This window comes from Anser brachyrhynchus (genome assembly GCF_964034855.1).
Source record: "Anser brachyrhynchus genome assembly, chromosome: 18".
NCBI lineage: Eukaryota > Metazoa > Chordata > Aves > Anseriformes > Anatidae > Anser > Anser brachyrhynchus.
In genome coordinates this window covers 1,219,030-1,232,563 of record NC_137711.1, presented here as the reverse complement: position 1 = coordinate 1,232,563, position 13,534 = coordinate 1,219,030, and the positions used below count along the sequence as shown (strand labels likewise).

The following is a 13,534-nucleotide window of genomic DNA, read 5'->3' as shown; positions in this document are numbered from 1 at the left end:
AGGGTGGGTTCAGCAAAATTTGGGGGTTATCTCCATTTACGTGCCGGAAAGTTGGGTTGAGTTTGGGCGTGGACGTGCTTCAGAGCAAGGCACGCTGAGGCTGCTTCCCCACTGGAGACAAGCGAGCAACTGGCTGCACGGATTTTAAGGCACTTTAAAGGTTCTCTGTTTGCTGTTTCCCTGTAAATCCTCCGGAAGCTTCTTGGGAGAGCGCGGGAGGGTTTTGAGCCACCTGCGGCTGTCGTGGTTGGGCGCAGAGCGAGGCCCCCGAGACCTCGCCTGTGCCGGAGCTGCACTCCAGGGCTCCTGCTTCAGCCTCCTAACCTCCGTCCTGTTGTTTTGCAGCATGATCGGGCTGATGCTGGGAACTTGCATTGCTTTCTATGTTGTCATTGGTGACTTGGGGTCCAACTTCTTTGCTCGGCTGCTCGGATTCCAGGTAAATAAACCCTCGCTGCGCTGCCTCTCCTGTGCAGGCGGCGGGCCCGGCTCCCTCGCACCGAGCCGTGCGCGCTCAGCAGGCCACGGGCTGCTGTGGGGTCATCTCCCGGCAGGCTGTAGCGGCACACCTTGTGAGCAGAGCGTTTCCTTAGGATCATGTCGGTTGGAAAAGACCTCTTAGGATCATCAAGTCCGACCGTTTTGCTCTGTGAGGTCCTGGAAGCTCAGGCGTATGGCAGTCAGATGTGCCAACCCCCCAGTAAGGCACTGCCAACAAAATGAATCCTTTTAGCATTGCTCCCTCTTAATTCTGAAGCAGGTTCGTGAAGGAGGTAACTCCCCCTGCCCCAATTCTCGCCCCTACCAGGCGGTGACAGCCAGTTCCTCCGTCTGAGCTCACCCCTTTGCAGCCCCCTGCTTCAAGAGGAATTTTTGCCCTTTTCCCTCGGTGTTTCAATGGCCAAAGCCACGGAGCACCTGCCTGCTCTCGGAGATGAAATCTGCCCTGGGGCAGCCCCGGTGTTGGTGCTGGAGGCTCGAGCAGCCCCCGGGGCCGGCGTAAGGGCCGTGTTGGGGAGCGGAGCGGGGCTTTGGCGGGGCCGTTATCTGCTCCGCCTGCTGCTGCTAAGCTCTGATTAAGGGGCTGTGAAGTTAAAAAGATGCGTTGTGGCTGCGGCCAAATTAGGTATTAAATATTTCCGAGCGTTTCAGAGCGTTCTGCTATAATAAATACCACTGTGAGGTTTTGATTAATTTTCTGGATCAGAATTTTCAAGACTTCAATCTCCTAGTTCCCGAGTAAGTTCCGTTTTTATTTAATTGCACGAAATTGCTCAAATGGCTTGTGCTGGATTAGCATTTAAAGCTCCCCCCTCCCCGTATTTCCACTTCGGGGTGGACCTGTCACGCACGGTGTGGAGCAACAGTGTCACCCAGTGACTGCGCGAGCTCATCACAGACCTGGCTGTGGAAGGGGCAGGCGTTCAGCATCAGATCTTTAAACCCCTGCAGAATCACGGGCGGGAGTTACTTTGCTGCTGCGGTGGGGTATTTCGAGCGTGCTTCAGTTCTTCCCGCTGGTCCCTTTCCAGGTGTCTGGCAGCTTCCGCATAGTCCTGCTCTTCGCCGTCTCCTTGTGCATTGTGCTTCCCCTGAGCCTGCAGAGGAACATGATGGCCTCCATCCAGTCGTTCAGCGCCATGGCGCTCATCTTCTACACCGTGTTCATGTTCGTGGTGGGTATCGGTGCTGGGAATGCTGTTTTCCCAGCGGGCTACTGCAGATGTTCCCGGTCGAGCCCTGCTGGGACAGCCTGCAGGTGCAGGGCTCAAGTTTAACGTGTCCTTCCTGATAAATAGCGCTGAGAGCGCCCGGCGTAACGACCGGGCCGCGTCACTTGGGCTCGTGAGGGCAGGAGCACACCGAGCAGGAGCTGGCCAGCAGCTCCGCGTGCTTACAAACCCTACGGATTGCGGTGACCAAACCGAACTGTGGTTTGTTCTCCTGTTGGTATCGCGTAGTTTAGGGCTCTGAAGTTTAAATGGGAGGATGGGAGATGTGGGGGGAGAAAAGCGCCTGGAAGCAGGAGGGCTTTTATCGAATGTTAGTGTTTTGCCTTGAAATCTCAGCGCTTGTAATCTGTCGCAGGAGGGCAGTTCCCGTTAGGAACAAACGCACGGCCTTCAAGCTTTTTGCAGCTGAGGGTCGTGACTTTGTTAAACACCACCACTTCTGTTTCTTGTGCACTGAAAGCTTTGTAAACTCTCAGCCCTGGTACATGGGCGTATATCCGTTCATGGATTTTTCTAGAAGCATTCTCCTTTACTGAGATAAATGGATTCTTGACCATTTAGATCAAGTAGAGTAAGTGGAGGGTTATCCAAAGCTCGCTCTGTTTGGCTTGGCCAAGCTTCGTTATGCAGCAGCATTTACTGAGAGGTGGGGACTTTACGTGCCTTGTAATGACTTCAGTTTGCGCTCCGTGGGTGCTCATGCAGCTTGATCTTGGAGCCCCAGCCCGATCTGCCCCAAATTTCAGTCCTGGAAGAGAGCTGAAACAAAAGAAAGAAATAGGAAGGAGTGGAAATTCCTTGTATTTTATTTTTTTTTTTAGTGGGCTGGGCTGTGTCACACTTCTGAGTTTGCCTCTGTAACGAGTCTGGAAACTGTAAATGAGTGTTGTACAAAACTACTGTGTTCCAGAAGCTGTGCCTTTAAGAAAACCACAACATTTCATGAGACTTGGCTGCACTAAAACATAATCTCTGGGGATTAGAAAACCCCCATTCAGGCGATATTATAAACAGGCATTCAGACATATTTACCTTCTGTTTCCTGTGCAACCCAATGCCTGCCAGCTTCCCTGTCAATGGCCAAAGAGCTCCCCTGGCCTCAACTGGGTGCCTCACTCCCCTTTTTCCGTGAAATTTATCCTTGTCTTCAGTAAACCGGTGGTGTTAAGTGGTTCTGGAGTAGCGCTGGGCAGGTGGGGTCCTTTTTAAGGAACTTTCGTCTCTCCCTGTTGTACAGGATCTCCAAGGCAAATGTTGCTTCTCGTTTGGATTTAAAAAACCGTTTTGTTTTTTTATTAAAAAATAAAGTGCAAAAGAAATGCTGGGAGCAATAACTCTCACAGTTAGATGTGTCAGTGGAAATCGTCCCACCCTGGTGCGTGCTGTCATGTCTAATGGCATCAAACGGGGGGGGATTGCCATATATCTTGTAAAATACACCCAGGATCCGTGGTGGCAAGGGGCCTACTGAGGCTGCCGTGAGCGTTATTCAAGCGGGTGGGAGGGGCAGGGGGCTGGGGAATTTGTCCGACAGAGCTCAGGCCGTGGTAGGCAGCGCGAGCTGTTCTCCCCGAGCTGCCACGTGCTGCCTTTTATCCCAGCGCTGGCGTTTTCTGCCAGTCTGGGGCTGGAGCTTAACCCCTTTTCTTTCCTTGACCCCTTCTCTTTCTCTCGGCTGCAGATCGTGCTGTCGTCCTTCAAGCACGGCCTCTTCAGCGGGCAGTGGCTGCAGCGAGTTAGCTACACGCGCTGGGAGGGCATCTTCCGCTGCATCCCCATCTTCGGCATGTCTTTTGCCTGCCAGTCGTAAGTACCTGCCCTTCCCTTCTGGCAGCTGCGGTGTGTGATGCGTCTTTGTGAGGGCAGGGGGGTCGTGAGGGATAGATGCCGTCCGGTTTTCTTTTTTTATTTCGATCAAAATATCTTACAGCCCACTGAAGTTCAGCATCTCATTCTGTCGTGACCCTTCTGTTCCCTGGGCGGGGGAGGGAGTTGGATTTCACGTGGGAGTTACTGTGCTTGGGCAACGTAAGAACGTTTGGGCCAAACGGATCCTCAGTGCAGCGCACGGGTCCTCGGTAACGCACGTTGCTTCTGGTGCAGCCACATAAGTGGTGAATTTCCCCCGTTCCTTGGAGGAAACGACTTAGTGCCAGGGAAGGCGGCGGGGCTGCAGGGCTCCTGACGGCCACAGGGCCCCGTGCGGGGCAGCGTGCGCTTGCGGCTGCTCTCTGCCCCCCTCAATCTTTGAGAACACTCAGCAGATCCCAGAGCCGCTGACCTGGGATAGCTGTTTGCGTGTTCGCAGTTACCTGCTTTCAGTGAGGGTTTCCGCTGGCACGCGGGAGGCCCTGGTGGCAGAGCAGGCTATTTTCGTGCTTCTAACGGCATTACCTTCTGCACCAAAATGGCAAGTGAGCAATACGTGCTTGGCCGGAATAGTAACAGACTTTAAATAGAAGTGTAAATCCAAACGTGGACACGGAAAAGACCATCCTCATTTGGAAGGCTGGCAGAGTTGGGCTTTCCCCCCTGTAGTTCTAGCAAATGGGTAGCATGCCAGCAGTAAATGAATGTGACAGATAAAATTTGTTCAGACTGCTGTGTTTACACCCACACGCAGGATCCAAATCATCATTTTCCACTTATCGGCTCTCTTGGCAGCTTGGTTCCTACCCGAGCACGCTCCAGTCTTGCTGTTTAATGTCTCCATTACAACCGGCGAAGGGAGTTGTATTCTTTTACAGCTTTACCTTGTTAACATCTTAGAATTTTTAAATTCCAAATTTTTTCTCGTGGTAGCCACACGGCACCCAGCACGGTTTTGCTGGGAGTTGGGAACACGGGGAAATCATTTGCTCTGGACCAGTGCGCACGTACCTAAATACAGGCTCCATCACAGCTCTTGCGTGGCAAGCCAAACCTAAAGCTGTGTGTTTTGTCCAAGCATCAGGGCAATACCCTGTCCCCAGCCCAGGCACTCTTTATAAGCATGTTATTCTCACGGCTTAGTTTTGCTAACTTCTGAACCACCTTTTAAAAAATAAATAATTCCAACTTAAAACAAAAATCCCTCTCCTCCAGCACGTAAATGCAGCATCCAGTAAGGAAAAATAAACCTTGAGAAACTGGCGATTTGCTTGAGGGTTTGATGCCTTTTGCTCTTTAAAAGCGATCCTGTTGGGGCTGAACTTGCAAAGTAGGTCGCTCCTCTGCAGTTGTGCAGCACGGAGGTGTGCTGCGGGGCTGAGAACAGGGAGCGCGAGGGCTTGGGGCTCCCCTCTGCTGCAGCCTCCCTGCGTGACCTCGGGCGAGTCACTGAGCCCGCTGAGTGCTGAATTCGCAGGAGTAACGCGAGTCAGGGGGTTCGTTGCCTCCGTGAGCATCAGCTCCCTGCAGGCAGAGGTAGCGCTGTGTTCAGGGAGGAGCTGCAAGGCGGCCACGACACCGGGGCAAGGACAGCACGGCGGCTCCGGCCCTCTCCAAAGCAAGGCCGTCTTCTCCGAGTCAGGTCTTGGTGCTTCTGCTGGCTTGCCTGCCCTTGCTCAGGAGGAGAGGACATCCGCTCGCACCCTCTTTGAGGTGCTGCTGTTAGAACAGATAACGTGTGGCGTGCTCATCAGGCGGGAGTCCCCGATGCTTCGCTGCCTCCAGCGCTCTCCTTCTGCTTAAAAGCAAACCCTGGGCGCGCCAGCACGCGCTGCCTGCTGCGTGCTCCCTCTCCTCTTGCTTTGCCTGGAGAGGCTTTGGCGGTCAGGAGGGCCCCATGGCGTGCTGCTGGGCCTCGAGGGACCCCGAGCAGTTTCTCCAAACTAAGGAAAACCGAACGTCTGCAGGCAGGTGACCCAGCTGAGGTCGCTGAGCACCAGACTGGGAAGGAGCCGAAACCGCGTGGCTCCCCGGGAAGCTTCAGTCCCTGCCGGTGGCTGCACCGCAAGCCTGGCTGCATCTCATCGCTTCCTCGAGCTGCTGCTCAGCTCCCTTTGTGCAGAGCCCTTTCAAATTAAGGGATTAAGGGTTAAGGGTTTTTCTGTTTGGCCTCGGCTCGACAGGCTCTCGGTTAATGGCTTTTTGCCCACTGGAGCTGGGGATGCCCCTTCCCCTCTAGCTGGATGCTCCCCTCTCCTCCTGAGAGCGACTTGGGGGAACGCGAAGCCGGGATGGAGCCCCTTGAATTCGAGTAACAAGAGCTTAATGAGTTGCTAAAATATGCACCTGATGTCACAAAGTGCATTCCACGTGCTTTCCAAGTCTGTAAATACCCCAAATCCGTGTAATTGGCGCTCCCAGCTTTCTATGAACCGAGCCCTAGCAGCAGCGCTGAAACGTGACAGGCGCTGCATTTAGCTTTGTTTGTTTAACTTTTCTTTTAGACAGTGTGATGCTCTAACCTTCTTCCTGCTTTTACTCTGTAAACACGGCGTTGCTTTAATTATCAGCACAGCCAGCTCCAAGAACAATAATCGCAGTGCGCTGCCTGGCCTGGTGCCACTGGTGTTTCAGTGGAACAAATGGTCATTCATTTTGCAACACTTTTGAACCAAAATGTTTACATCACACGTTGAGCTCCACGTGGTGGGGTGGGGAGAGCAGGAATATTTTTGCAACACTTAAAGTTATGAGTGTTCCGAAATCTCTTGGCATTGGCAGTATAAATTGTGGAATAGCAGCGAGTGTTTATGCTCCATAGGGGGAAGGTGTCAGGGAGGCTTTGCTGCTGGGCTGAGGCAGGGAACGTGCTCGAGTTCGTTTTTTCTCTCTCTGTAGAAAGTTTCCTCAAGTAACTTGCCCTTTTCTACAGTCAGGTCTTGCCTACCTATGATAGCTTGGATGAGCCGTCTGTTAAAATCATGAGCTCCATATTTGCTTCTTCCCTAAACGTGGTCACCACCTTTTACATTACGGTAAGAAACTTCCCCTTCTCTTTCCTTGCCAGAAGCCGTGCTCCGGAGGGGCAGCAGGGACCATGGTTTATCTGCAGCTGGGGCTGGTTTCTGCTTAGCTGGATTTATTCTGAAAGATATTTCACGTTTGCTGAAAGCAAAGTGAAATGGGAGATTGGTGCAGGGAACGGTGCAGGAGGCGTTTGGAGGGCCCCGGTTCTCAGCCCGGCACGCTTCCTTGGGTGGAGACAGCGGGGACACAGCTCCTCCGTGCAGCATCAGCCTGCTGCCTGCCTTCCAGGGCACAGCCTGAAGGCGGCCCTGAGTTTAGGAGAGCTTCTTTCAGCCTCTTGCGGTGGGAAAGATGCAGAGGAAGCTGCGCTTCGTAAAGCACCGCTTTGTAAAACCGAGTTAGTAGTTCCTGAGAGCAGCCCCCCCATGCGAGGTAGCCTGCTGCAGGAAATCCTCACGGCCCGTCCTTTGTCGGAGAGGGGCTGGCAGCAGGCAGCGCGTCGCTGCCCCATGTCAGGGGCCCTGACAGCTTTCCCTCGCTGCAGCGCTCTCCACAAAAAAACCCTGTGCTTGGTGAGAAACTCGCCTCTGCTTTTAGGGAGGGCCTGCTGTTCTTTAACCACCTGCCTCAGTGCTGGGGAGCATTGCAGCCAGGGCCCTGGAAGGGTGCCCAAGGAGGTGGCCCCACGCTCCCTCCTTGGCCCCACGCTCCCTCCCCGGCTGCTCCTAGCTCCTGGAAGGTCACCAACCCCCCCCCTTTATATCGAGTGGGTGTGAATGTGCTTTGGAGTCAAACCCCCGCCTCTGCTCACCTCCCCTCCTGCTGGACAGGTGGGGTTCTTTGGCTACGTGAGTTACACTGAAGCCATTGCTGGGAACGTCCTAATGAACTTCCCTTCCAACCTCGTGACGGAGATGATTCGCGTGGGATTCATGATGTCGGTAGCCGTGGGGTTTCCGATGATGATTCTCCCGTGCAGACAGGCGCTGAACACCCTTCTCTTTGAGCAGCAGGTAAGATCCTCTTGTGCGGCCAGGAGCAGCTCTCTGCCTTGGTGCGCGCCTTTGAAACTTGCTTTTTTGGAGGGCTACTGTGGCTGCTTGCCTTCTGCTGCTGGCTGCTGCCTTGGGTCTGTGAGGCTCCACTCACAGCCACGTGTTTCTGAGTCGTGAGGGGCGCTCGCTGTCCCGGGGGACAAACCCTCAGTCACGGTGAAATCCTAAGTGCCTGGCCTGTGGTATCTGTGCAGCAGGAGGCCCGTGGCAGTCCCTAAACCCCGCTCTGCAGAACGGTTAATCCGTTGGACTCCAAGGTTCTTTTCCTCCCTGCGGAGGAATTGCGTGGGCAGAAGTGCCAGGGTTGCGAGTCTGAAGCCCGCTACTGCTCTGCTGCGCCCCAGCTCACGTGGCGGCTGCTGCCCTGCTCTGCCGGTGATTTCAGCTCTCACGTAGAAGTGTTGCACAGTTCAGAGCTGAGCGGTTCTCCCCCTCGCAAAGAGGGAGAAATGTGCTTTTGGAAACAGAGGAGCCTCCTTATTTCCTGCTGCTCCAGCTGGCATCCTTTTGCTGGCCAACTCAATCTTGCTTTGCATTTAGCTCAAGCTTCTGTTCCTGGCCTCAGAGCCCAGCCTCGTTTCTTCTCTGCGTGCCTGCTCATTTCTGCTCTTTTATTATTATTATTCTCATCTTTCCACCTCTGTCAATAGCTCCCTGAGCAGCCTTCTCCTCTCCGGGTTCAGATGCCCCCTTCCGCCGGTGCCTCGCGGGCTGTTTGGTGCCGACGTGGTGCAGAACCGTGCGGCGGAGCGCGCCCCTCTCCCACACGTTCACCTTTCCCAGGGTCAGATCTTCAGACAGCCTTTGTGACTATAGTTGGTCTGTCTGATTTAGACTGTAAGTCCCTTGTGGCAGTAGCGTGTTCTCCTCTGTGTATTGTACAGCACTAAGCATGCCGATGGTATTCAGTAAATAACAGTAAGAGATTGTGGGAATGTTCTGAGGCCTTTGTGTATCTGCATAAATAGAAACCTCTTAGGGCAGGAAATAAAACTCGAGCAATTTATAGCTCTAAATCCTGCCACTTCTGCCTGTGAGAAGCCCCCGGCTCTTTTCTCACATCGGGAGGGTCTGAGGATGAGGGAAGGCTGCTGGCGAAAGCCAGCAGGCGTGGAGGAGCGCGGCTCTCGGGAAGCCTGGGTTCTCCCCCGGGTCCCCAACGCGTCGCTTCGCTTTTGTCTCCCACCCCTGCGGCCGGGAGCGCGGGGACCTGCCGGTTCCCTAGGGCCCGCGGGTTCGTGGCATCCCGCGCTTTCCTTCCACGCCTCCTGCTCGGGGAGTGTGGGACGGGACGGGAAACGGGGGGCGTCTGGAAGCCCTCCAGCCCCAGCAGCTCCCCCGCAGCGCCCTGCAGCCCGGCCGGGGCGGCTCCCGTCACACCGGAGGAGCCACCCCACGCGCTGCACCGTGCTGGGAATAGCCCTGCTCCCGGAGCCTGCTGTGGGGTAGCGAAGCTGGAGCTCTTCCCCCCCGTGCCCGTCCTCCCCCCTGCCTTCCCAGCTGCGCCTCTTTCTCATGCCCTTGGCCTTGGGGCCGCTCGCAGAGGCCGAGCAGCAGCAGCAGCACTGGCAGAGGGATTCGGATACAGCTGTACGGTTCACATTTGGGGCAGGATGGAAACGGCAGATTTGGCTCCTTGCCTCCCATCAGTCTTGTTCTGAAGGTTCCAGCGCAGTTGCATGTTAAAACCGCTCAGCCACATCTAACTGCCCCCCACCCCGCAGAGAGCACAGCGCTGAGCTGATGAAACTGCCCCTGTTCGGTCCCCTGCGCCCCCCTCGTCCCCCCCTGGCAGAGCTGCCCTGGAGCCGTGCGGGTGTGCAGGGGGGGGCTCACTTCATTCTCTCCCCCTCCCGATGTTTCTCTTCCAGCAGAAAGACGGCACCTTCGCTGCGGGGGGCTACATGCCCCCGCTCCGCTTTAAAGCCCTGACGCTGGCCGTTGTGTTTGGCACCATGATCGGAGGCATCATGATCCCCAACGGTGAGCGAGGAGCCGGGGGCGAGGGCTGCCGGGCAGGATCGCTGGGCTCGTGCCGCAGCCTGCGGGGGCTCAGGCAGCCGCCCGGTGCTGCTGTGCCGTGCTCCTGGAGGAGGAAGGCTCTGCTGACTCCTCTCGTTCTTCTTTGCCAGTGGAAACAGTCCTGGGCCTGACAGGTGCTACGATGGGAAGCCTCATTTGCTTCATCTGCCCGGCTCTGATCTACAAGAAGATCCACAAGAATGCGCTTTGCTCACAGGTCAGTGGTGATGCTGCTTGACGTCCCCCGAAGCCCCCTGCAGAGCCCGGGAACGTAGTTAGGTGGGCTGCAGGAAGGAGAATGCTCAGCACCTCCTCCGGCACCCCGCTGCAGCCTCCCTGCTGCAGGTGGGAGCTGTCGTGGTCGGCTGCTCCGCACGGCACCGCTCGCGGGCACGCAGGCAGCAGCAGAGGGGCCGGCTCAGCGCGCGGCCTGCCCCGGGCTGGAACACCGGCTCTTTTTGTCCCTCCGGCAGCAAGCGAAGCATTCATTCGGTGCGTAAAATGCCGCTTCCAGTCCGCCTTCTGGTGGGCTTCAGGGTCTGTAGCCACAGACTGGGAAATCCAGGCAGCCTATAAAACCTGCCCGGGCCTTACGTCTCAACCTGCCCGGGCTGGGTAAAATAAACAAGGTTTCCCAGCGATGCGGTTCTTGCTGCTGACCCTCAGCTTTCTGGTTTCAACCAAAATAATAATAAAAAGGAACACACACGTAGAGGTGTTGCTCCAGGAGTCGATTTTGAAGAGATCGGGGTCGCTCAGAGGCTGCTAGGAGTTTAGGTTTTCCTCCTGCTCCCGTTTGAATTGGCCTCCTCGGGGACTGGAACAAAGTGGCTCTCTGCTGGGCTTGATCTCTCTGGTTCTGCAAATAGCGTGCTTTTATGGGGTCAAAATTAGCATGTTTTGTTTTTTTCTAACAATAACTTAATCCCGCTGCCTTTTAGCAGGCCTCTGCTCCAGCATTACCAGTCACGACAGTGCTGGTCTGGGAATAAGGTTTTCAGCAAACTGCAGAGTCAGCAGGGGGAGAGCAGGACATTTTTGTGGGTCCTACAGAACTAATGCCTTTTTCTGCGTTTAATGACTTGCGGCTTTGCAAACGCCCATGAAGTTTTTAAGCAGGGCGTATTTTTTTTTTCTTTCCCCACGCTTTCTCTGACACAAGGAAACAGTCCAACTTTCCAGCTTTCACTCGGAATTCCGACACTTCGGTCCTAACTTCTTCGACTGAAACCCCGAGCAGGAGCCTGAATACCAGCCCGGGTTTTTCAGGGAAACAAAGAGCACTTTCAGGAATTGCTTTCTGTTCCGGCCGAGCCAGAGCGTTTCTCTGCGGGGCCTTGAAACTGCACTTAGGGTGTGCTGAGCTCTGAGGCCGCCTGCCCAGAGGCAACTGTCAGGGGTTGAGCACCGGGGCGCTCACAGTTTGTGACCCGAAATGCTGCTCCCGAGGCTGCTGGGGGTGTTCGTCCCGCAGAAACCCCACAAAGGACTGAGGGCTTATCGAAAGCATCAGCCCCCAGGTTCCCCTGGCATTTCAGGGGGCTGGCAGCAAGCTGTCCGGCCTTCTCCCGAATGATCCATGGCCTGTCAGGTTTGCATACTTGCTTTGACCGATGCTCCGGAGCGCTGCTGCAAGGGCACACCTGTCCTCAGAGCTGCTCGGCACCTCCCTGCCTCCTCTCCGGGAGCTGAGCGCGGGGCCCACCCTCTCCTCCTTCCCCCGGGTCTTCTGCGGAGACTCATTTATTCTTTCCCTGGAGCTCCGTCTTTGCTCTCCTCCTTCATTCCTGCTTCCTTTGATCAGGCGCTGCGCTCCAGCAAAACCTGCTCCTGTGAGGAGTGGCAGTCGGGGGGAGAAGGAGCCAGCCCCGGGCCCGGCCGTCCCTCCCTGCCTAAACAACGCACGTGCGTGTTCCCCTCCTGCCTCCACCGCCCTCAGCTCTCTCCCAGAGCAGCAGGCCTCCTCAGATCCGGCTCTGTTGCTTGCCTGAGTTACCGGTGCTCTCGCAGCGCTGCCTTTATGGGGCTGCCTCTGTTCCGTGCGCCTTCGTTTCAGAGCTGGGTGGATGGAGCTCGGGCTACGGGACGGGAGCTGCACCCACAGCGGTGCTCCAGGGGGAGGGACGGGGACAGTCCCAGATCTTTGCTGGCCAGCAGGGAGCCCGGGCTTCTGCCAGCGAGTTGTTAATTAGAGTTGTTAATTAGCACGGCCGCTGGTCGGGCTGGGGCCGGGGGCTGCGGTTGGCCTGGGGGTGGCACGCCGTCTTTCCAAGGCACGCGTCGGAACAGCTCGGGGAGGCTGAAAGCTGAAAGCCAGGCAGCAGGGCTGGGGAGGAGCGTCCCCTCCCTGCGCCTTCCCGAAAGGTGCAGCTCCAGCTCCGTATCCTGCTGCCCCCCGGGGCCGGGCGAGGTTTGGCAGAGCCCTGCGGAAGGTCGTGCTGTGAGGTCTGCAAACGGCGCTCGGCTCCCGGCAGCAAGGTGCTGGCTCCTGGTGCTGACACAAAGCGTGTCCGGGAGGCCCCTCTGCGGGAGCCCGGTGCTGCTGTTGTCCTGCTTGGGGCAGAGGAGCCACAGGGAGGCTGCTCGGGGTCGGGAAGTGCAGCTGGGAAGGGTGCCCCGAGCCCCCCCCTCGCCGTGGGCCCTCTGGGTCCGTCCAGCACCCTGAGCCCAGCACCCTGAGCACCTCCCCTCGACGAGGGACCTGGGGCTCTGCGTTCCTTCGCGCTTACGCTGCCCCTCGGTGCCCGGAGCAGCCCAGGGCAGACGAATGCACTTGTCGCGTCCCGCTGGCGGCTCAGGCGTGGTTAGAGGGTTTGGTTAATGACACCGCTGTACAAAGTTCGAGCCGCCTTCTGGGAGGAAGGACGGCCGAGGGAAAGCAACCAGCAGAGGAAACGGACGCGTAAACTTCCTCCTGTGAGCTCCCGGCCGGGCCCGGAGCGCTGCTCTCGGGGGACTCCTGCTGTGCTGACCTGCCCATTAAGGAGCCCTCGTGGAGAGGGCTCTCTGCTCTCGGCAGGCCCCCTTCTCGCACGTGGGGGTCGGATTCTTCCCATGGGACCAGACACGGCTCGCAGCAGCCCTGCAGTGCTGCCCCCTCTCGCTCCCGGTTCTCCGCTCCGGCTGCTTGGGGTGGTTCCTGTGCTGTGTCCGGCTCCTGGGGCCACCGAGGCCTCGCGGCTCTTGGTCCCCTGATTGCCAGAGGTTTCCCCTAGGGTCCCCCTGAGTACAAACGGCCCGGTTTTGTGTGCCGCGGGCATCTCTGTGGGCTTGGTCCAAAGCACGGACCTCCTCCTCCAGCTCCTGGGCTGGGCATGGAGGCAGGCTGGAGGCGCGGGACGGCTGCGGGACGGCTGCGGCTCCACGGGCAGCCCAGCCTGGCTTCCCCTGCCACGTGTGCCCGTACCCAGCGCCCTGGGAAGCTCGCAGGTGAACTCCAAATGTTAAACAATCAGAGGGGTTCGAGTCCAAGGCCTTCGAGCCCCTGGCTTCCCTGCTAAGGCGAGAAACAACAACCCCCCTTTGGGAACGTTTGGTGTTCTCAGCCGTTTCCTACGGTTCCCTTTTCTCCCACATTGCTCCCAGTTCCTGTGGCACCAGAATAGATCCCCTTTGTGGAAACGCTCTTCCTCTCTGCTGTTGTTTCTGGAAGGGGCCGGCACAGCCGCCGAACGCCTTTCTGCGGGCCGTGCAGGGGGAGGAAGCGGAGGAGCCCCGCGCCGAGGGCAGGGACCCGCTGGCTGCGCCGCCCGGGGTTAGGCTGGCAGGATGTCTGCTCTTTGTGCAGCCGCGCGGCGAGGCAGGCGGCAGGCTGCGCTTCTGTTTCCT

The 13,534-nt window shown here is 57.1% G+C and overlaps 1 protein-coding gene across 3 annotated transcripts in view; it reads left to right on the top strand.

The window, feature by feature from the left end:
* The window catches only part of SLC38A10 (solute carrier family 38 member 10), a 33,439-nt gene that overhangs the window by 5,625 nt on the left and 14,280 nt on the right, over positions 1 to 13,534 (top strand). For all 3 annotated transcript variants that reach the window (XM_080560563.1, XM_080560564.1, XM_080560565.1), the window contains 7 exons: positions 346 to 439; positions 1,533 to 1,676; positions 3,415 to 3,539; positions 6,535 to 6,637; positions 7,460 to 7,642; positions 9,556 to 9,667; positions 9,817 to 9,923. In XM_080560563.1, coding sequence (XP_080416689.1) covers positions 346 to 439; positions 1,533 to 1,676; positions 3,415 to 3,539; positions 6,535 to 6,637; positions 7,460 to 7,642; positions 9,556 to 9,667; positions 9,817 to 9,923 — 868 coding nt within the window. The remainder of the gene's footprint in view (positions 1 to 345; positions 440 to 1,532; positions 1,677 to 3,414; positions 3,540 to 6,534; positions 6,638 to 7,459; positions 7,643 to 9,555; positions 9,668 to 9,816; positions 9,924 to 13,534) is intronic.